This window comes from Acomys russatus, chromosome 10 (genome assembly GCF_903995435.1).
Source record: "Acomys russatus chromosome 10, mAcoRus1.1, whole genome shotgun sequence".
In the NCBI taxonomy this organism is placed as follows: domain Eukaryota; kingdom Metazoa; phylum Chordata; class Mammalia; order Rodentia; family Muridae; genus Acomys; species Acomys russatus.
Genome location: NC_067146.1, coordinates 31737553 through 31760791, shown reverse-complemented (window position 1 = coordinate 31760791; position 23239 = coordinate 31737553). Strand labels below are relative to the sequence as shown.

General features: G+C 42.1%; 1 protein-coding gene across 1 annotated transcript in view; it reads right to left on the bottom strand.

The window, feature by feature from the left end:
* The window catches only part of Col28a1 (collagen type XXVIII alpha 1 chain), a 154307-nt gene that overhangs the window by 36982 nt on the left and 94086 nt on the right, over nt 1-23239 (bottom strand). Inside the window, exon 27 of the mRNA XM_051151944.1 lies at nt 20523-20591. Coding sequence (XP_051007901.1) covers nt 20523-20591 — 69 coding nt within the window. The remainder of the gene's footprint in view (nt 1-20522; nt 20592-23239) is intronic.

Genomic DNA, 23239 nt, shown 5'->3' with positions numbered 1-23239 from the left:
TGACTGCTTGATTGCTTCCTGGACTCATGCTCACTGCCACAATTTTCTATTTGATTGGCAGAATTGAGTCTAATTTTCTAATAATAAAGTTTTTCTCGGTTCAAATCTCAGTTTAGCATTAAATATATTGGCAGGTTATAGTACAGAAAGTGTGATGGCTTTGAAGGGTTTTGCCCCCTGGTCTCAGCTGCACGTGTCCATTCATCTTGCCCGACTGTCTAAATCTCTCTATGTGAACCTGCCAACTTTCATGAACATCTTAGTTGGCATTCAAATATACTTGGACCACAAATGATAAATACAAAGACACACAGTGGGCTTAATGGCAGTTGGCTATGCTAAGGACAAGGATATCTGCAACACCCCCTTTACTGGCCATCTGTAGTCTCCTCGTTCCCTGACCTGAGTCTCTAGCAGATCACACAATTTGCTGTTTGGTTCCTTTTGAAGATTTATTTTAGGGCTGGAGAGATGGCTCAGCGGTCTGCTCTTCCAGAGGTCATGAGTTCAATTCCTAGCAACCACATGGTGGCTCACAACCATCCACTATGAGATCTGGTGCCCTCTTCTGGCCTGCAGGTGTACCTGCAAGCAGAAAACTCTACACATAATAATAAATAAATATTGAAGATTTATTTTATTTTTAATTAAGTGTATGTATATGGGTGCAGGCAGCCATGAAGGCCATAAGGGGGCATTGGATCCCTTGGACCTGCAGTTACCACTGGCTATGAACCTGCAGGCATGGTGCTGGGAAGTGAACTCAGGTCTTCCGCAAGAACATTCCATACTCTTAACTACTGAGCTATCTTGTCAACTGTAGCTGTTTTCTTTAGATGACTTCCATGTACTCTTGTACTCCATGTTCCTTGTACTCTCAGGGTGCCAGGAACCTTCTCTCTTCTTGCTAAGCTGAGCAATCTTGGCTATATCTGTGACTTTAGTAGTAACCTATAACGATAAAGTCCAATTCTCTAGTCTCTATAGTTACTTTTACTCCGAAGTCCTGGCTTAAAGTTTTCTATATGCTAACTACTGCAGAACCAAATCTATCAAAACCAGAAATTCTATTCTGCCACACCTTCTGTCCCTAATGCATTCACCCCTCAGTCTCCTAGGCCTGCAGATTCTGTGTCAAGACCTCTGTTCTCCCTGGTCATCCTTTGGCACCATCCATGTAAGGACCAGCCCTCCTAACCCATCCAAGCAGTCTCCTCCCACCTGTCTTCACTCCAGCCATGACTATCTAAGATCCCTTATATCAACCTCTTTCATGTCAAGAATGTCATAACAGCTTTAGATGCTCATACCTTATCCACCTTATTTACTATAAATTTCCATAGTGGATCCTGTTCATCCTGTCCTTTGTACCTTCTCTGGCACATATTTCAGATCCCTATACATCATATAGAACTACAAAGAGTGCATATGGGGGCTGGCCACCTTTTAATAAAAGTTGCCTAAAGACCATATACTCTAAACTCCATCTCATTTAACCCCATAAACCATACAGATATCTATGTGCCTCTTAGGTTATTCAAGAAAAATTTCTTGATAAAAATTTGGGATTCAAAGTGATCACAGAGTACCCAGGCCCAATGGATACATTTGTAAAACCACTCCTGGAACTCAATGCTCAAGGGACATCAAGTAAGACTGCAAGAGCCAGGGTACCAGATACTCTGCCGTTGCTCCTAGAAATGACAGAGAAGCTTCACCCAGGATACCTCAATAACGTAGTTGCCTAAACCAGGTCTAAACAAGGACAACTCCAATAGATTTGCTAATGTGAAAGGGGAACAGCCATATGTGGTTCCACCCCTAGGAGAAGAACAGGCAACTCCAGGCATGTTGAGCTAAGGGAAATAGTCTTCCTGCAGGGAGGAGCTGCTTAATTAGTTACCCAAAACCAATAGTCAGCCCTGAAATCATGCACATGCAAGCTATGCTGAACAGATTCAGCAGGTTGTTACATACACATGTCTCAGTAACAATTAAAGAAGAGGGCCCAGAAATGTGAGATAGCAAGGTGGAGGGCATAGGTGGAGCTGCAAGAAGGAAGGGGAATGGAGGAAAATGATGTAATTATAGGTTAGTTTTAAAGATCAGGGGTTTGATACGAAAAGAGAGATAATGAAATAAGGGTTGTGGAAAAGTTCAGCAGATATTTATTGGTGACTCAACTGAAGAAGATGGTCTCAACCATGTTCTCTGAGCCAGGAATATAGAGCTGGGTCCAGGGTCAATTTATGAATAGCTCTTATAGCATTGGCTTCTGGGATAGCTGGATAAAACGGCAAAGAGGTGTCTGAGAGCTAGGAAATCCATCGTGGCTCAGGTGAGGCACATTCTGCTGACTGCAGAGACCATGTAAGCAGGAGTGTGAGGACAGCAGGAAATGCTGAGCCACAACAAGTGCCCCTACCTATATGAGAGATTGCACATCTTACCTAAAAGGGAAAAGGCAGCTGTACAGTGTGGTCACTGTAGACAGCGACACGGGGCAGGACTGAAACCGGAAGGGGAGTTTGCAAGGTTGTCCGCTTTGAGGTAGGTTTGCCTTGTTTACTTATTTAATGTAAGAAAGCTTCTTGAAAATAGACAATAAGGGAAGAAGGCCTCCGTCCTCAGGAATGCCTTAAGAAGGTTGTCAAATGTTGGGTGGGGGCAGGATGGAGGGGTGGGTTAAAGGAAATCCGTTCTGATCTGACCACTCAAGAAATGGGGAGTGAGTCCTTTCTCTTTGGCATCACAAACTTTTGTTTCTCAGGCTCTTCCCGTTACCACACAACACACTGTGATGTCCTTCTCACCCTAAAAAATATTCCTTCCTCAATCACACATATAAGTTCCCACTACCCCAGTTCTATGTCCTACTTCCTCTGAAGTTTATCATTGTAGATCTGAAGTCAAGCCTCTAAGGTCTCCGCCCCCTGCTCTGCCCCGCCCCCTCACACACACAACCCCCCTCCCCCATTCTCTCAATCTCAGAAAATGTCAGCTCCATCCTGTCACTCATTCAGGCTCTAGATTTTAATGTTCACTGACTTCTTTCTTTGTGTCCAATCCAGACCCCAGCCACCTGCTCTGTTACCACCTCTGCTCTGTTACCACCCCACTCGGACTCTAGGCGAAAATGCTCACACATCTCCTCTCTGGAGCACCCACGGCTTGCCGCACTCTAGTCAAGTTGTCATTGTTTTGCCTTAAATGTGCCAGCCATGGATTCTGTCCCCAAATTTGTAACTAAGGACCCCTCCAATTCCTTCTGCCTGCTGCCTGGGTTTCTCTTTATGAACATATAAACGTTGAGTGTCAAGGACTAGGAATTCAAGGTAAATGATAACGGACATTGCTAATAGCAGGGCATTTTGACGAAATACAAAATTCTCCCAATGAGAGTCTCTTTCCTATAGTTCTTGTTTTAAAAATCAGCCAGTGTCATGGCTAACACATGTTTTTAATCCTAGCACACAGGAAGCAGGGACACATGGATCTCTCTGAGTTTGAGGCTAGCCTGATCTACACAGGATGTTCCAGGCCAGCCAAGGATACAAGGCTATATAATGAAACCTTGTCTAAAAAATGAAAATGTATTGAGTAACCATCAGTTCAGCTGGGATTACTCTGGGAAGCCATTTCTTTTTACATAGTGGCTGACATGTTGAAGATTAGTTCCAGTTCACAATTTCATCAGTAAAGCACCAAGGTTAAACTTCAATATTGTTTCCTCTTAATGAGGCCAGCTGCATGGCTGGCCCCATTTGCAATGAGAAATGATAAATTATGAATGTGTGCTCTGACTCTGAAGGAACAGACTTCCTTTAGAAATTAACAGTTGAAATTAGCATAGCCCATCATTCTATTAGAATATGAGAGCATGTGTGTGGCAGACATCTCATATTTAGAGAAAAATGTTTTTACTGAAGAATGTTTTAACTGAGAATTAGACTATATGTACTTGGAATTTTCACCATGAGGTTAAAGTGCTAGAATCAATTCTACTAGGTAGTAAATAAGTATCAGGTCAAATGCCAAATAATGTTGCCTTCTTTGGCATCTTCCTAAGATAAAGGACCAAGAAACCCAATTCTACAGGTTAGGTTCCTTTCTCTCTCTCCCTCTCTCTCTCTCTCTCTCTCTCTCTCTCTCTCTCTCTCTCTCTCTCTCTCTGTGTGTGTGTGTGTGTGTGTGTGTGTGATGTTCATAGAGATCAGAGGACAACTTGTGGAAGCCACTTCTCTCCTTCCACCACATGAGTCCTAAGGATCAAACTGAGGTTGCCAATTTCAGTGGCAAGCACCTTTGTCCTCTGAGACACCTCAATGACTCCACTGTATGTTTTGATGTTTTCATTTATAAAAAATGGGTTTTAGGTTTCAAGGACATTTCTATTTCCAGCATGCAGACCAGAACCTCGCACATAGTATGCTCATTGATATGTGCTCTGAAAGATGAACAAATTACAGACTGAGGAAAGCTGTAATGAGGACTTCCTCTTTTTGTATTGAATAAGTGCTATGTACCAGGTATACATTGGGTGTTCTAAAACAAGGCATCAGCTATCTCAGTATTTAGCACACAAGAAGTGTTGTACAGGATCATCTAAAATACCACAGAAACCAAAACAGAACACAGGCTTAATGGTACTGTGGCTTCCAGAGGAGGTGCATCTACTATGAGCCTGGATAACTGAACAAGAGTTGGCATGGTAAAGCAGGGTGCTAAGAGAATTTCCTCCCAAAAAGGCATCAGATTACACACAGCACTGGTGCCAAGCAAATAAGACCTCACAGGAAGCAAAAGTATAATTCAGTATGAATAGAACTTTAAGAGTTGAGGGGCTGAGAAAACTCAAGGTTAGATGCCCAGGTCATATGTGCCTTGCTGATTTTTGAAGCTGGTCTCTTAGTGCACATTGAAAGCCCCCTTTAAAATTTTGTCTTGATAAATAAACACATAAATGGTTTTTTAAATCATAAGCTTAATACAAAGTAATATATCCAAACCCACATTTACTATGTGTAAAGTTAAAGCTTTTTAAGAAGAGCACTTAATTGCACTGTATGATGCAAGTTCTTTCCAATAAAGTTTTAATAAATTATAACAAGAAGAACACAGGTAATAGGAAGAGAAAAACAGAAAACATGAGGGGAGGCTTTAAGGGGGAGGATGGAGAAAGAATACAAAGGGAAAGGGAGGGAGAAGGGAAAACACTAAGGATATTTGGAAACTCAGGGGGTTATATTTTTATATACTTACATAAAATATAGATAGAAAGACAGACAGACAGAGTGTAATGGTACACCACTTAGGGTGACAATTCTCCTTCTAAGAGCCATAAATTATCTAACAAAAACCCCAGGACCCGGCATAGGAAACCTTTCAGGTTGTTGGTCAGGGGAATTTAAAGGACTCCCAAACCAATTTAAGCTCTTTCTCTTGCTCTTGCTTGCCTCTCAGAAATTTAAGGTAAATCACTCTTGCTGAAAATACCATACATTTAAGACACAGGACTCAGGATTTGAACTAGATCTGACATGAAAGCTTCCTTCCTGTGAACTAGCTTTCATAATAACAAAAGGTCTTGTGCAAGCTGCCAAGGGAGGAAGTCAAACAATGGTTTTTACCCAACTGTGACAACTATGAACCAGAACAATGACAGCATGGTAAGAAATTTCTAATGGTACAATAGTGGCACTCATATCCTAGCGACAACCACAACTATCCAAGTGGACTTAAGGCCCACATGCTGAGAGCAAAATCGTGCCTGGTACTGGAGACCTAGTCAACTACTCATGATTAGTAAGGCCATAGATTCTATAGAAGACCTTACTACTGCCATTTTCCTAAGCCATTATAATTCTTTTTTTTTCAATAGTGAACATTTATTGGAGGCATCTGCATACAAAGATACAACACAATTATTAAACCAATTTTTTATATCTCAGAAAGGCTCATAACAACCTCAGTTACAGTAAGAAATAATACATTTCATCTTCCTGGAGAGGCAACAGTCATAGGGGAGGGGAATAAGGGGAAAATGGGAGGGAGGGAAAAATGGGAAGATACAAGGGATGGGATAACCATTGAGATGTAACAAGAATAAATTAATAAAAAATTAATTAATTAATTAATACAATCTATATGGAAAATAGCCTTGTCTTAGGAAAAAACATTCTACATCTAAGATTATTTAGACTCATGACACATTAAAGGCAATTGGAAATATTCGGTACTGTACAGCCTTGTCTCGCCATTATAATTCTTAACTGCATTCTAATTACTTATTTTTATTCCCATAGGAAGTGTAGTTCTCACTGCTCATCAACGAGACTTTTTTTTTTTTTTTTTTTTTTTTCAGCATTAGGAGATGCTTACAGAATGTCTCAACTGGTCAAAATGCAGAGAACAACTGACCATGGAACGCCTAGCCCCCAGTTGATACATCCCTCTCACAACCCTTCCCTTGCACATACTGCTCAGGGGACCCCATGGAAAAGGGAGCAGACAGATTGTAAGAGCCAGAGGACCAGGAAGTCTGCTTTGAGGTTGTGTCTCTTAGATATACCAGGAAGCTACACTCATGAAACCTCAGGAGTGTGGCTGACTTGTTGGGAGCAGAGAGACCCTGGCTGAGCTGAGAGACCCTGGTTGCGTTGAACTCCAGCTGACCCTTTCCAGCCAGCCTATACAGAAAGAACTTATCAAACATCTTGCCTGGCAACGGACAAGCCGCAAACGTCGTGCTTGGCCCCAGGAGAGGGAACTTGGCCCTGAGAAAAGGAACACTCAGTGTACCGTGGCTTTGTAGCCTTTCACAGGAGTCACGGTACATGAACATCTGACATGCTGTGGTCTCTGGGAGAGGACCGTGGGGCCACCTGTCTCCTCCCCCCGCCCCACACATTGTCCCAGGGGTTCCTACCCCAGAAGATTCTGTACTTTCCCACTGCTCTCCCTCCTTCCCCTGCCCTTCCTGAAGCACACTTTAAAAATCATACACCTGCTTTCAGTAAATGACTCTTGATAAGACAACCTTTCTAGAGTCGTGTCTCTCTCCCGCCCTATTCTTCATTTACAGGCCGCGACCCCCTTCGAGAACCCGAATAACTAAACCCGCGGGACGGACGGGGACACTGACTAAACAAGGCTGGAGCAAGGACAATATCAACTGGTCTCGCATTGTGGATAGGAAAAATTTCATGAGGCCCACAACTAAATGAAGAACTATAGGCAATTAACAACCGCTGAGAGAAGGAAAATTAATCTTTCCCAGAGATGCGGCCCTTAACTGGCTCTCCAATAGTAAGTGGTCAGCCATATATATGTATATGTGTGTGCAGATAGATAGATAGATAGATAGATAGATAGATAGATAGATAGATTCAACACTAAATGAACGTAGCAGGTTGTATTTATATATTTATTCAAATATGCCTGTAATTTGTCCAAAACCCATGAAGCGGTTACCGGCTTCACTGTTCAGAAAAGCCGAGGCTCTCACAAGTCTGAATGCCTACATGTCCTACTGCGGTTACTTCCTGGATGGCATTTTCAGCTGTGTCATACGTCTGCTATTCTTTGCACACTCCAAACACCGTCAACCTATGGAAAGTTAGCAGAACTTTTCCTTCATCCTAGATGCATCCACTTAAATGTCTCCCACACGCCTCCACTCTTCCGTACCCGCCTATCTCCTTCCTTGTCGTAGTAGTTTCATTTTTGAACATACTCTCTAACTCATTTACTTATTGTATTTATTGACAACAAGGTGCAGTTCTCATAACGTTATGAATCTTTACCACTTTTGTTATGATGCATCAAGTACCTAAAATGGAGCCTGAAATGTTATGTATATTTTTAAAACGCGTTTACTGCATAAACTGATAAAAATAAAGCTTTGCATAGCTAGCCAGGATTAGCCAGTGGGAGCAGCATCCTTTAGTTTAAGCAGGAAGAAAAGCTGACTTTATAATTTATATGTAAGCCGATTTTTTTTTTCTGGTATGAAAAATGGAAGCAAATTCCACTTTGAAAAGCATATTAGCACATTTGATCTTATCACTCTGGCAAAGAGTGTAGGTGTATTATCATCCAGGTACATGCATAGCAGAAAAGTACAGTAAATACAGTGGTTGGCGCTACAAAATCACCCCACTAAGGTGATTTAGGAAGGAAAGACATATGCAGGAGCTGTAAACCAAGGATAAAATCAGAAATGTAACTAACAATCTCAACTAAATTTATTTTTCAAAATCAACAGAAGCCAGCTGGGGTGCTTTGAATAGAGGGTCGCATTCCAATAGATGAAAAACCTATTTTCTGTTTTGAAGGCGGAGCTCTACAAGCCAGAGCAGCATTATAAAAGCTCCCCTCCGTGCCAATGCAGAGGACTGTAATGGCTGTGTTAGTACTGCTCTTTAAATGTCATCTCTACAAATAGAAATTTGCCCCTTCCCGAGGCCTAACCAACCACAAAATCGTGAACAATCTAGGAAGCCAGCAGCACTCAGTGTCTTGTTTCCTTCTAATTTTCTAACCTGGGGTGGCCACGGAAAGCATAAGATTAGGAGTGATGGAAAGATCTAGTGACACACAACAAAGTTCTCTGCAATCTATCAATGATAGATAAAGCATTCATTGGTCATAGGAATCTTCATGGGTAGAATCAATTAAGAATTTACTGAATGTACACCCTGTAAACATTGAACAGAACCACAATGAACACGCAGATTCAATGCCCTCAGGTTGATTCTCAGCAACCAAGGACACTTTTTTTTAATTACATTCACTGTGATCCTCTTGCACTGCAGTGCTAGATACTGTGACCACAACCAAACATTCAAGAAAGCTAAACCCTTCTTCCAAGAAGATGTCAGCCAATAGACCAAGTGTATCTACCCAGAAGAGCAAAGTAATTACACACCAAAACACCAGGATACAGAAAAAAGAAATCATTCCACATGTTTAAAATCCCACTCATGACAGAACTCAATAATTGCTGAGTCAAAGAGTATATGAATGATTCATTTTGAGGGTCAAGTAGCATAGTTGCAGGGGAAAAATCTATTATCATTTAGTGTGTAACCTCCATACATTTACTCAAAGATTCATTGCTTCATTTATTCATCAAGCAAATGTTTTTAGCTACCAGCTACATCCTGGACACTGTCTTAGGTGCTAGAGACTGCAAGCACAAATCAAAGGAACAAAGTGCTTGCTCTCGTGGATTTCCTTATAGTAGAAGAAGCCAAATGACACAAATGAAGTAAGTATTTTCAGGGGTGGTAGTGTTATAAAAACAATAAATCAGGATAATAAAACGATCCTGAATTCTGTAAAGAGAAGAGCGTGTGGTCAGGGATGGTGTTGCTATGGAGACCATTCTTCTGCTGAGGCTTACATGAAGAGAAGGAGGTTGTCATGTCAAATGTCAAGGCAGAAGAAGCAGAGCAAAGGTGCAAGAGCAAGAGGAGTGAGTTTGTTTTTAGAAACAGAATGAAACACAATGCTCTAATCATGTTGGGTGGAGAGACACAGAGCAGCAAAGTCACATGGGAAACGGCATCTGCTCAGAACTGCGTCCTGTTGTTATCATCATTTTCATTTTCATTTTCGAAATGTTCTAGGCAGACAGTGGAAGTGGTTTAAGTGAGGAGGCAGTAAAGAGTAGAATCTTTTCCTAAACAGATTTGATGCAGCTAAAAAAAAAAAAAAAAAAAAAAAAAAAAAAAAAAAAAAAAAGATTTTCCAGGGAAGTGGAGAGTAAGCTAGAAAAATATTAGTTACAGTCCACTGTGACTTAGACAGATGAGACACAAAATATGAAAAGGCAAATAGGTGCAAAACGGGTTAGCCACCTGAAGTTCCAGAGAGATGCCTGAAGGGAGCCAGGGGAGGAGGATGGGGCTAAAAGTGTGTTGAAAACTATATGGAGCCAGGTGTGGTGGCGCATGCCTTTAACCCCAGCACTAGGGAGGCAGAGGCAGGCGGATTGCTGTGAGTTTGAGGTCAGCCTGGTCTACAAAGTGAGTCCAGGACAGCCAAGGCTACACAGAGAAACCCTGTCTCAAAAAAACCCAAAACCAAACAAAACCAAAACAAAAAGCTATATGATAGAAATCTTCCAAAAATGGCATAAAATAATATGTCTAAAAATTGAAAATTCTACTAAATCTACATCAAAATAGACTATCTACAGCTAATCAAAGTGAAAGAGAAAAAAATTCTCAAAAACCATAGAAAAAAAATTACCACAAAAGAAACAGACTGATGAGTAAGTTCTTTAGGACAACAATAAACGCTGAATGTCAGAGAAGATTCTTTATGCTGGGAGAAAAAGCTATATGCCTTGAGTCTATACAAGAAAAAGGTATCTCAAGATCTCAAATGAAAGGCATTTTCAAGTGAGGCGAGTGGAAAGTTGTTCTCATAGACCTGTTTCTAAAGGAAATTCTGGGTTCTAGCTCAAGGGGCAGAAGAATGGTTCCAATTCTGAGGTATAAAAATGAATCAAATGAAATGATAAATGCATGGATCAATCTAAGTAAACATAATATTTTTTATGAAATAAAATCATGCCTTGAGAAGTTAAGATTGATTCTGAGATGAAACAACAGTATCAGAGTAGGATAAAGGATTAAAACCTTTTCCCTTACTGTTAAAACCAAAAAGTTGGTAAAAGTTCCTTTATAGTTTCATGAGATGGATGTCAATATCTTAATCAAAGGTAAATATTGAAAGAGGAGGGGAAATATTGTGTAACTTTCAAACTAGTAAAGTGAAAAATACTATTGTCAAAAATTAACCTCTCTCATTTCTCTTCTTTTTCCTTGTCCTCTTCCTTCCCTGCTCTGCATCTCGGAGGTAGAATTTCGTGCCTCTATTTCTCCTATTGTGATGCCTGGCTCTTCTCAGCTTGCCTAGGGACTTTGGGTCCTGCAAGCTGACTCATGGTTCCCACCCTAACAACGTTACAGGGAGAGAATTCTTCACAAGATGAAGGAAAGATTACTCCTCGGTTATCTTTATGGTCTGCCAGCTCTCATTTAACTTTATAACTGTTCCTTTGCTAGAGATTCTAATGAGCTTGGCCTGGAACGTAGGTCATTTCCTCCCTCCGATACTGACACTTCAAATGAGAAGCCATTTACAGAAAGGTGCTAATACTCAGAACCTGACTAGCATAACCTTCTTAAGATGTCTGCAAGAACAGTAGAAGTTAGCACAGATTGTGGACTACTCCCCAACCTCAGCAAGCCAACCCAGAGGATGCTGGTACTCCTCTTAATGTGTTCAGCCTTGCTCAAGGTCAGCCAGGCTCAAAACAGCCTCAGGCACCAGCTGGATCCTGCTGGAGTTGCTAATAAGCCTAAAGCTCCTCTCAATGGTCACTGCATTTTTTATACTCTCCTCTCTTCCAGTGTCGGGTTACCAGGGAAAGAAGGCATCTACAGAACAGCAAGTCACATCCTCAAGTGTCAAGTTAACATGAAGATGCAAATTAAGTTTTGAGTGGTCCAGGGAAGTGTGTGGAAGAGCAGCCTTGAGCAACCTTGGGAATGCATTAGTTACCTGACTCTTAGGGCAGTAACACTTGAATAAAAAGGTACGTGGAACTTTGAGAGCATAACCTGGCCCTGGACCTCACTAGGAGCTCTAAGTGCTATGTAGTTAAATACCTCTTACCTTGCTAAAACGAGAGGGGAAGAGATACACCCAATGACTAACTAACTACCAGGCACTGGTGATAGGAGGAAGGTAAATCCCTTTATAAAATTTTAATAGTAAAATTCATAACCTATAAAGATGGTAACAGCAGCTAAAAGAAATGCATCCATGACTCTGCTACACTTGGGTTCTTATGAATGCTATTACAAAAATGAAAGCGATAAATCTATAGTACAATTTTTGACACATTAGACAGAAATGGGTGGGTAGGAGGACACGAGCTAGAAAGAACGAGATGAAAAGAGGGAGAGAAAGTAGTTCCCACTAGCACCTGTCATGGTGGGATTTTTAACAGTTGGCATAAACATATGCATTGTACAGTACAATTGCTTATGTTGTGACCAAAACAAAAAATTGTTTTGACCTTTTTTTCCCCCCCTTTTGGAATTGGAAACTTTTGTGGAATCTTGGAGTCAGGTGTGATATTAACCTTTACAAAAAAATTCCTTGGGATTTGATTTTTCTTTAAGCTCATAGCAGCATAAAGAACATGGTAGTCTGAGAAGCAAAGTGAAATGCTGGAGGCTATTGTTCATGTTTTCACTCCCCTAAACAGGTTTGTTTGACCCATCTGTGCTGTATGTGCTTGGTCACGTGTGGGCAGGAGGTGCCTGGGCAGGAAATACGTCAGGGTGTACACATGTCCCTGACTGCATGTAGGTAGGAGGTAAGTCAGCAGGAAATGCGTCAGGATGCACGCTTTCCCCTGACTAGACTTGATAGGTAATGCAGTGAGTTGTGGGTTTTGTTGGTTTAAGCCCCTGCGAAACATGGTGACTCATAGACATTTTCTATAAACCCAGAGATGGACCTGCCAGAGATATGTCCTCCTGCGTAGTATTTCGTTAAAACGTGCTTCAATTTTGGCTTTAAATTATGGTAATGGTTTTATCATCGACTGGTGGGATTAACAGTAGCCAGGAAGAAAATTAGTGGTGGTGGCTGGTCATGGCTCAGAGCCTTGTTTATGGTCTATAGACAAACAAACAAACAAACAAAAGAAAAATAATGAGCAGTGAGCTGCAGGCAATGATTCAGGCTGCACTAAGGTGAGAGCTCAGAGCTTTTATCCCAGCTCTGTTCTGAAGAACTGGCCACTGCGAAAGAAACCATGTGGGGCCTGGTGCTTCAGGTCTGTACCTGTAGCACTTGGGAGGTAGAGACAGAAGGATTCAAAGTTCAAGACCATCCTTGGCTACATCGGGAGCTCAAGGTCAGCCTGGATTATATAAGACACACTCTTAAAATTAAAATTAAAAAAAAAAAAAAAAAAAGGAAAAATGAAAAGGAAGAAAAGGAAAAAAATAAAGTTTATATATATACACATATGTGTGTATATATATGTACACACACACACACACAAACACACACACACACACACACACACACACACACATATATATATATATATATATATATATATACTATCTCAGATTTAGAAGGGAAGAAAAGGTGGGGAAAGGAGGAAGGAGAGGGAAAGGAGGGAAGAGGCAGACTCAGCCTTCGTCATCACTGGCTGGACAGGATAAAAAACACTGGACCCAAAAGAACAGCAAGTGAAAACCACAAGTGGTCCAGAGCCAGTCCCACTGAACAACAACAGCGCTTCCAAATTTAGCCAACCTGACAAACCACTATGCAGGCGGTACTTTGTGGTTGGCTTATCCACATGAATATCTTCTATTTCGTTTAGAAAGCAATCACTAGTATGAAGATGTGGGAGTGCCTTCGCCAGGAAATCGAGGCATGTGAACTTCGATTACCAGGATCTTAGGCCCTACCTCCCTTGACAGTTTTGTTGTTTGTTTTGTTTTTTGGCAGGTGTAATGCCCTAAAACTGAACCGTGGCAACCCTGAAACTTCACATGTTTTCCCTTGGATATGATTTCTCTAGTTCCCTGAAGCTGTCCTCAAGCAGTTCACCTGCCCCAGACTCCTCAGTGCCGTGATTACAGGGACCCACCAGTGTGCAAGGGCTGCTTCTCTGGTTTTCACTTCCCTTTCTGTGGAGGGAAATTATAATATGAACTCAAAATTAACAATAAGGGTCAATATCTTAGATTAACTCAAAAACAAGTACATATGTATCTGTCACACACACACACACACACACACACACACACACACACACACCATGTTGTTAACTGAATTATTTAATATATCTATTTAATTTCTGAAATGGATAAAAATTGAATAGAGTGACAGTACTATTACCAGTTTGGTTTTTTTTTTTTAATTTTTATGCTGCTACTTATTTGCATACAGAAGTAAGGAATAACACTTCTAAGTTCATATACCAGGTAATTTTAGCACTAACATCCAAGGGGCTCTGAAAACAGTGTACAATATGGCTGTTGCTATTGGTTGCCTCTCAGAGGTTGAAGGTAAGCTCCTATTGCTGAAGACATTGTATACTTAGGACTCAGATTATTCAAGCTGGATCTAATGCAAAAACCTCTTTCCTACAGTCTAGCCTCCATAGTACCAGAAAATACAATGCAAGCTGCCAAGAGAGGTTAGCGATTACTAGTCCTACCTAGATGTGGTGCCTGCCTATGAACGACCACAATGACCAGAGGGCAGGATATTCATAAGAGGGCAGGCACCCACATGTTAATGGTAACTGTGGTGGCTTGAAAAGGCTTGCCCCCCCCCCCCCCCCGCCACAGACTCATGTGTTTGAGTTCTTGGCTCATAGGGAGTGGCACTGGTAAGAGGTGTGCCTTGCTGGAGTAGGCGTGTCTTGTTGGAGGAAGTGTGTCACTGTGGGGGCAGGCTTTGAAGTCTCCTATGCTCAAGCTATGCCCAGGGTGACAGACAGTCTCCTTCTGCTGCCTGTGGATCAAGAAGTCGAACTCTCAGCTCTATCTCCAGCATCATGTCCATCTCATGCCACCATATTTCCTGCCCTGATGATAATGGAGTAAACCTTTGACCTGTAATCCAGCCCCAATTAAATGTTTTTCTTTATAGGAGTTGCCATGGTCACAATGTCCCTTCACAGCAATAAAACCCTAACAATAATAATTAACAGCTAAGATAATAATTAACACCTAAGACAATAATAATTAACACTGAAGACAATAATTATCAGCTGTCTAATTAGGCTTAAGGCCTCCTCAACATTAGGGAACTCACGCCTGGTCCTGGAAACCTAGCCAGCTTCCGAGAGCTGGTGCGGTCATGGATTGTAGAAGAGAATCTATTACCATCACTTAGCTAGATCAGCATAATTCCTAACTACATTCTTCATTTTTTTATTTTTTTTAAATTTATTTTTAATTTATATATTCACTTTACATCCCAATCATAGCCCCCTCCTTCCTCTCCTTCTGGTCCTTCCCTCACACCCTTCTTTCTCCTATGTTCCCTCCCCTTGTCCTTAGAAAAGGGGAGCCACCCCCAAACCCACATCAAGTGGCACCAGGACTAAGCTCCTCCTCCTCCACTGAGGGCAGGCAAGGCAGCCTATTAGGGCAAAGTGGTCAAAAGCAGGCAACAGAGGCCATGTCATAAGACAGCACCCACTCAGCTCACTAGGGGACCCACATGAAGATTGTAATTCTTATTCTATACCCATGGATAAATGGGGTACCACCCTTCATGTAAGAAGCCTTTCTTTAGCCGGGCACAGCGGTGCATGCCTGTAATCCCAGCACTCGGGAAGGCAGAGGCAGTCAGATCGCTGTGAGTTTGAGGCCAACCTGGTCTATGAAATGAATCCAGGACAGCCAAGGCTACACAGAGAAACCCTGCCTCAAAAAACAGAAGGAAAAAAATTACGAAAACAAAAAAAGTCTTTCCTTGTGGCAAGCGGAGACTATTACGGAAAACCAGAACTTCATACAATGAACCAATGAATCATGGGGTCTCAGCTGCAGTGTGTTCATCTACAGCACAGCTCCTTTGTCAATGGCTCAGGGAACACTGCAGAAGACAGAGCAGAACAATTGTAAGAGCCAAACACCATCAGTCTGTTGTGAACAGTTTCTCCTAGAAATGAGTACCTAAACAAGACCGGAATAATGCCTATACAACAGACATTCTAACACAGAAATGGGACGATCTCACAGGCTCCCTTGAGAAGAAACAACAGGCAACTACTGACTGCTCACGAGGGAGAATTAGCCCCTCTCCAGCATGAACCCCCTAATTTGTTACCCAGTGCAATGTGGTCAGTCCTGAAACTGTATCTATATACACACACAAACAACAAAAATGGACTCAGCAGGCTGTATTTATACAATTGTGCATAGTTATACATGCATACACACGCATGTAAAGTAATGAAAAGGAGGATATTAATTTCAGAGTGGGGGCACGGAAGGAGTTGGAGCAAGGGGCTAGAAGGAGCAAAGGGAAGGGAAATGCTGATGTAATTATATTTTAATTAAAACTGTATAAAAATTTAAGAATAAATACTCTCCAAAAGAGAACATGGCAACTATATGAATAGTCACTTGAACATAATTGATACAGACGGAAATGCACCTAGGAAATACCATGAACTTTAAACATGCATCCAGATGTTTAGAATCCTGTGTCCTGGCCTGAGTTCCTGAATCAGAGACACCAAGCAGGAGAAGCCATTCATTTTCTGGGTACTGTTGCACTAGGCCCCATAAGCTATGCTGACCTATGCATTACCACAACCATGGTAGCCTCACAAACAACTCAAGAGTCCACACTTGCCTGAGCTCCCACGTGAGCTAACTACTGGCTCCTCTTTCTCTCCTACCATGAGGCTCTTTACAGCTGCAGCCTTTCCTGTTGCAATTTGCTACACCCTCCGAAGCTTAGCCCTCTTGCTTCTCTTCCTAGCTATTGCACAAACACAAATGAGCACTTTCTTCTCCTGGTCCTACACTCCCCATGCCAAGCTTCCTCCAGCCTTCGACAGGAACTTAGCTGGCTCTTAAGAAAATCTCTCTACATACTGCTTGAAATAAGCAAGATGATCAAGACTCTAATATGTCTTTTGAGAGAGAAATGAGATGCTGGCGCTGAACTCAGTACTTAAAAGTCTGAGTATTGTACTTCACAGTATTAGGGATAGTTGCGTATCTTTCAAGTTGCCATAGAGACAATCCATATTTTCTGTTTTCTTCTAAAAACACCAACATACTTTAGCATGCCAACTTTACCTTTTTTCATCTGTCCTAGAAAAGGGCTACATTGTGCTTTACGGTCACTCTCAGTACCTAAGCAAGCCTTTAGTTATTTTCTTTCTTGGACATGCAGCCAAGCTACCTTTCCCCGCCTCTTTTGTAAGGAGCACAGCCATGTAACAATATCAACAGCAAAAACGGTGAGAAGAGATACTAAGTGTCTCATCCTGGGCAGAATGTTCAGGAGGCAAGTGTGTCCTTTCCTTGTGCTGCCCTCGCTCTGTATCTGCAGGAAGTTAGTGATAGAGGCCCAGTCAACACCAAAGGGGATGCCAGAAGTGGGAGACAATGTTCTCTGACAGCTGACACCCTTCCTGGAGGAAAGCTACCCACTAACCATGGACCCACACAGGATTGTTATGCTATTACACATTTGGGGGTCATCAAAGCAGTGGAGCCTAATGAAAACTAGTGCAGCCAATATCTTATGTCAAAGGGAATTAAGTCATTTGAATGCTAGAGTCTCAAACTTTCCTCCTGGAAAATGCCACACACTTGGCGGAACAGGCAGCAAAGCAGGAAGAGATAGTTATGATTAGTTAATACACACACACACACACACACACACACACACACACACACGTGCACTATCTCTCCAATGGTGTTTCATTTATTCTACCTCACAGCAAGTTTAAGAGACAATATCATTACCATCCACATTATTCAGATAAGGAAATTAAAGCACACATACAACATTCAGGAAGTAAAATAGCCAAATTCAATTTTTTTTATTCCATTGCTCAAGTTGGTTTGAGACTCCACAGTTGTTGACTGAATTCCTCTGCATTTATAGGCCCTACCTGTCCTAAAGGGTATCAGTTAGCTTGGTGACAGTGTGAGTACTGCCATAATTACTATTTGTCATCTCTGCAGTCACTGGGGCCTCTGCCAGACAGCATTTACCAAATTCCCCTGTATGTGCCTGAGTTAATATTTCAACGCTGATGATAAACTTGCCAGGCCTGAAACCCAACTCAGTCACAGTACATGGGAAGTCCATCAGCTGGGCTGGATCAGACAGGCCCACGTCTTGGTGACGAGCTGAAGCCAGTGGCAAAGTGGTGCATTCTCTCTATGCACAAATGACATGTGCGTAGGAAAAGTCACAGCAGAACCCAGTACACAAACCTGCCTCAGACATTTTGTTCTCTAAAGTCAGGAAGGACTTCCAGGAAGCTCATTTACATAATAACCTCCCAACACACAGACAGAGTAAACAAGGAAGGCACACTGGTGAGGAGAGTGAAGAAAGAGCTCTGGGAGAGCCACCTTTATCTGCTCCTTGCTTGTAATGTCCCGCCATCTCATGACTTGGACTTCCTGACTAAAGAGCCAGCATTCCAGCTGCACAATGAGGCTGAAGCAGACCTCTTCAGTCATCACAGCCTTGGGCCTACCTTCCCCATGTGTGAGAAGGTTCAGGAAGGCAGCAGTTCAAGCCCCAGTGTTGGCCAAGGTCTCCATCAAGGCCTTTAGGCAGGTACAACAAAAGGTGCAAGAGTCACTGCTCAAGATGTTCTTTAGAAAGGTGAGAAAACTGTGTCAAGAAATGGTCATAAAACTAATACTTTACTTATTGTGTAGTCTTAGAATTTCTACTCTGTCTTTGGGTCCTCTCTCTTTTGTGGAGATGGTCTACCTGTGGGTCAGTGATATGAGGAAGGAGTGGGGCAGGTAAGATTCGTGCCCTGCTGCTAGCTGGAAGCCAAGCAAACCAACACGACTCAGCCTTGCAAGCAGCAACAAGTCATAGCCTCAACCTCATTTTGTTGCTGACAGAATTTTATATGGAATGTGGTAGTTTTGGCTTAGGATTTGATCTGTGTTGGTCCAGGCACTGTGACCTAGTTTCACTCAAGGTAGATTGAACATGGCATAACCTGAAGGGCATAAGAAAGGGCCCAAATCCAGATGAGTCACAGTTAGTGAGAAAGATTAACTAAATGCAGCCCAAGGTGCTCCAGTGTGGATACAGAAAGTAAATCCCAGATAACAGAAGGAAAAAAATTGACACTGGATTCAGAAGTGGAGATGATGAGCTTTTAAGCACATGTAAACTGAGCTCACATTGGTGACAAGACCAGAGGTCTTGTATAGACTTACTTCTTTTTTCACCTTTAAATATATATATATTAATATACATACATATATATTAATTTACATATATATATATATATATATATATATATATATATATATATATATATATATATATATATCTGTAGGCCGATTGCTTCTCCTGGAGTTACAGATGGTTATAAGCCACTATGTGGGTGCTGAGAATCAAATCCTGATCCTCTGGAAGAGCTGCCAGTGTCTTAACTGCTAAGCTATCTCTCCAGCCTCATATTTCTTAAGCAAATTCTTGCAAAAACTTCCAAAGAACATTACCATCTTTCAACCATAGAACTCAGGGTTGGGTAGTAGAGTGGGATAGTTTGTGAATAAGTGGGGATCTACTCTATTTTCCTCTGCCCATGTTATCAGCAGCATGCTATCCTGTCTTTGCTTAGAAACTCAGCCCGGCGGATGACCAACTGCCATGCAAACTTCAGACACTGTGCTTGGATTGGAAGATTTAACGCCAGTGCAATGCTTTTCTTTCTCTTGATTTAGCTCCCTCTAGACAGAAGTATGTGGTTTAAGCCTAAACTATGAATCTTAGGTGCCTTCCATCCTCTATTTAACTAAGGTGTGCTATTTTGAAAGAGAGTTTGTTTTCAATGTTTCCACATTTAGAATGAAGTGCAGTTGCCCAGAGTTATAGATTATCAGTTGAACTCTCTTTCACAAGATATCAAATACTAGGTTTTGCAAGACGAGCCTGGATAGGTGGGGAGGTACAGTTTAAAAACAAGCTCAACTTATTAGAAATATAAAACTATTTGAGATGACATAGCAATTAGTATGCAATTTCTGAATCTTTCCTACATATATACCAGGAAACTGAAGATTCCACCTTGTTAGCTAAGCTAACTACTCCTGAGCAAAAGCAAAGTAGAAAGCAGCTGGTTGTGAATTCCAGTAACAAAGACCTAGGGCCACGGGCAGCAGTGGTCACTCCGGCTGCTTGGGAGAATCATCTGCAGGGCTTAGAAAGTTCTTAAGCTCCTCCATACCAAGGTACCAATATTATCCCAGAGGCTCCTAATGCTTCCACTGCAAGCTAGGACTAGCAAACCCTGCCCATCCAACTCCTGTGCCCCACTCTCTGTGCCTTCACACACCACCACGGCCCCACACTGATGCCCCACCTCCACCATGTCCTGTCTCTAAGGCATGAAGCAGGTGAGAAGCTACAAGGCAGACAGAGAGCTTACTGATTGCTAGGCACAAAGTCTCTGTCTAGCCCAGAGTCCAGAGATTGTCAAAACACTGGATCATTCAATGCTTCACCAAGCAATGTGTATAATGTGTAATGGTTGGCTCTTATGAAAACAAAAACAAAACAAAACAAAACTGTTCCTATACCATTCAACATGTTTGGATGTTGTCTCTAAATCCTGGATGCAATTTTAACTCTGACAATCTCATTAAATCTATATTTTGCAATGAAGCCACATTTCTTCTCATTACCCTACTAACTTGAGAAATGATTCAAGTACAATCATATTCACTTACTTTAATTCCTTGTGAGCCATAGCCAGGGGGGCCAGGAGGGCCAGGCAGGCCTTTTTGCCCAATATTGCCCTGTGAAAAGAGGGTGAAAAATTGACAACAACGTACGGAAAAGTTGAGGAGGGAAAAAATGGCATATCATTGTTCTTGGCTTCATTCCTACTTAAGCTGACTATTAGCTTGCCATAATATAGTTCCCGTTTCATTTAAGATTGATGACCTAAATATTCTTAGGCCACTTGAATTGCTTACCAACAAACTTTTACATATAACCCAAGTGTAGGTTAAGAACATCTTGAAGGAAATGGAAGGAGAGGCTAGGGACTTCTGCTACACAAATCTACATGTCCCCACTCTAGGCTGCCCACACCAAGTCCAAAGGCCACCAATGCCAGATTCTATGCAACACAGAACATGCTATTCCCTTTTAATATGGAATACCAGGTCACTGAGAATACTGTGAGAGTCCATGGAAGGGCTGGGAATGGCTCAGCTCACGAAGTGCTTGCCACATACACCTGAGCATGGTCCGCAGCACCCACATGAACAAGCAGGTTTTGATACTTGTAATCTCAGAACTGAGGAGGAAGAGGCAGAGTGATTCCTGGGGCTCAATGTCTGGCAAAAATTGGTGAGTTAAGACCAATGAGAGATCCTGTCCCAAGTTAGACAGTGTCAAGGGATATTGATTAAAACTGGCATAATAATTTTCCCTCTGAGAAAAGTCAGTATATTTATGGTTTTTAATCAAGATTGCTAAAACAATGGTACATTGTATTGAATTCAGGAAAAGATGAATAAATCAGTGCTAGATATTTTTGCTCTTTCTGTTTTTTTATTGAAAAAAATTTATATGATGTATTCTGATCGTACCCCTCCCCCCATATTCTCCATGCCTACTGATAGAAAATGTAAAACAATAAGTTGAGCGTTTCCAAGTGTGTTTTCATTTCCTGAGGAGAGACTTCTGAGGTGGAGAGCGGTATGTGCTGCCCAGTGGAGAACTCCATGCACATTCAGGCAGCCATGTGGCACTTAGTGGTGGGAGTGTGTATCCAAGAGTGTGTGGTACGCACCACGTGGCACTTAGTGGTGGGAGTGTGTATCCAAGAGTGTGTGGTACGCACCACGTGGCACTTAGTGGTGGGAGTGTGTATCCAAGAGTGTGTGGTACGCACCACGTGGCACTTAGTGGTGGGAGTGTGTATCCAAGAGTGTGTGGTACGCACCACGTGGCACTTAGTGGTGGGAGTGTGTATCCAAGAGTGTGTGGTACGCACCACGTGGCACTTAGTGGTGGGAGTGTGTATCCAAGAGTGTGTGGTACGCACCACGTGGCACTTAGTGGTGGGAGTGTGTATCCAAGAGTGTGTGGTACGCACCACGTGGCACTTAGTGGTGGGAGTGTGTATCCAAGAGTGTGTGGTACGCACCACGTGGCACTTAGTGGTGGGAGTGTGTATCCAAGAGTGTGTGGTACGCACCACGTGGCACTTAGTGGTGGGAGTGTGTATCCAAGAGTGTGTGGTATGCACCACGTGGCACTTAGTGGTGGGAGTGTGTATCCAAGAGTGTGTGGTACGCACCACGTGGCACTTAGTGGTGGGAGTGTGTATCCAAGAGTGTGTGGTACGCACCACGTGGCACTTAGTGGTGGGAGTGTGTATCCAAGAGTGTGTGGCACGGCAACTGCTGTACAGTACAAACATCAGTGTCCACACACAAACTAAGGGCTTGTGACGCCACCAAGTGCTATAACCGTCAAGCAGGCAGCACTGCTTGACTGCTGTTTTGTCAGGACTGTTTTGACGGCTGAAGTTCCATCAGGACCGTGTTAAAGCCCTCAGAGAAGTTTCATGATAAAGTGGCTTACCTTTGCATAGCCCAAGAGACACTAAATCAAACCTGAGCAGAGCATGCGTTGAGGACAGGAACTTAAGGGACTAAATAAGTCAGAGTCTTTTTTTTTTTCCTTTGTCATTATGAGAAAGCTTTATTTTTCTCAAATTATTAAACTGTTTTTTCAGTGAAAAACTATTTTAAAACTAAAAGTAATGATGACAATGGAATGTAATTTTCCGCTGATGATAGTGACTATTGGCATCTTTGGAGGATCTTCATCCGTGTGCAGTGACCCTTGATTTTCAAAACTGGCCTGCTGCCAGATGAAACTCAAGGAAGTTAAAGGAATAAACTAAGGAGCCAGGTGAGGCAGGTCTCTTCATCAAGAGTCCTCCCTCCCTTCTCGATAACACATTCACATGAATCTTGGATGTGACAAGACCTACTTTTAACTCTGAATTTGTAGTGTGTGGCTCATTGGCAACTGTTTCCCCATAAACATGATGTAAACTTCCTTGATTCACTTTTTGAACAAATAAAAAATATTTCTGGAGTAAGCATGACCGGCATGTTGATTGAGACACAGCTGTCTGCTCACTGGGAGCTGTTGAACAGCACATCTGAACTCTACCTAGTAAAAGTCACTATCGTCTTCAGTTGGAACAGCCCAGAATGTCTCCAGTTGTGATATTGTTGAAGTGCCCCTGCTAGGGGCTGCAGAGGGGAGGACAAAATGCCCCTCCGTGAGAAACACTGGATCTGGAGAATTAAAATTGCTAAGTACCAACCTAGAGGAGGTAAGTGAGTGATGCATAGAAACAAACGCAGCAAAGGGCACTGAAAGAAACTCCTCTCACCTTCTATGGGCACAATGAAGC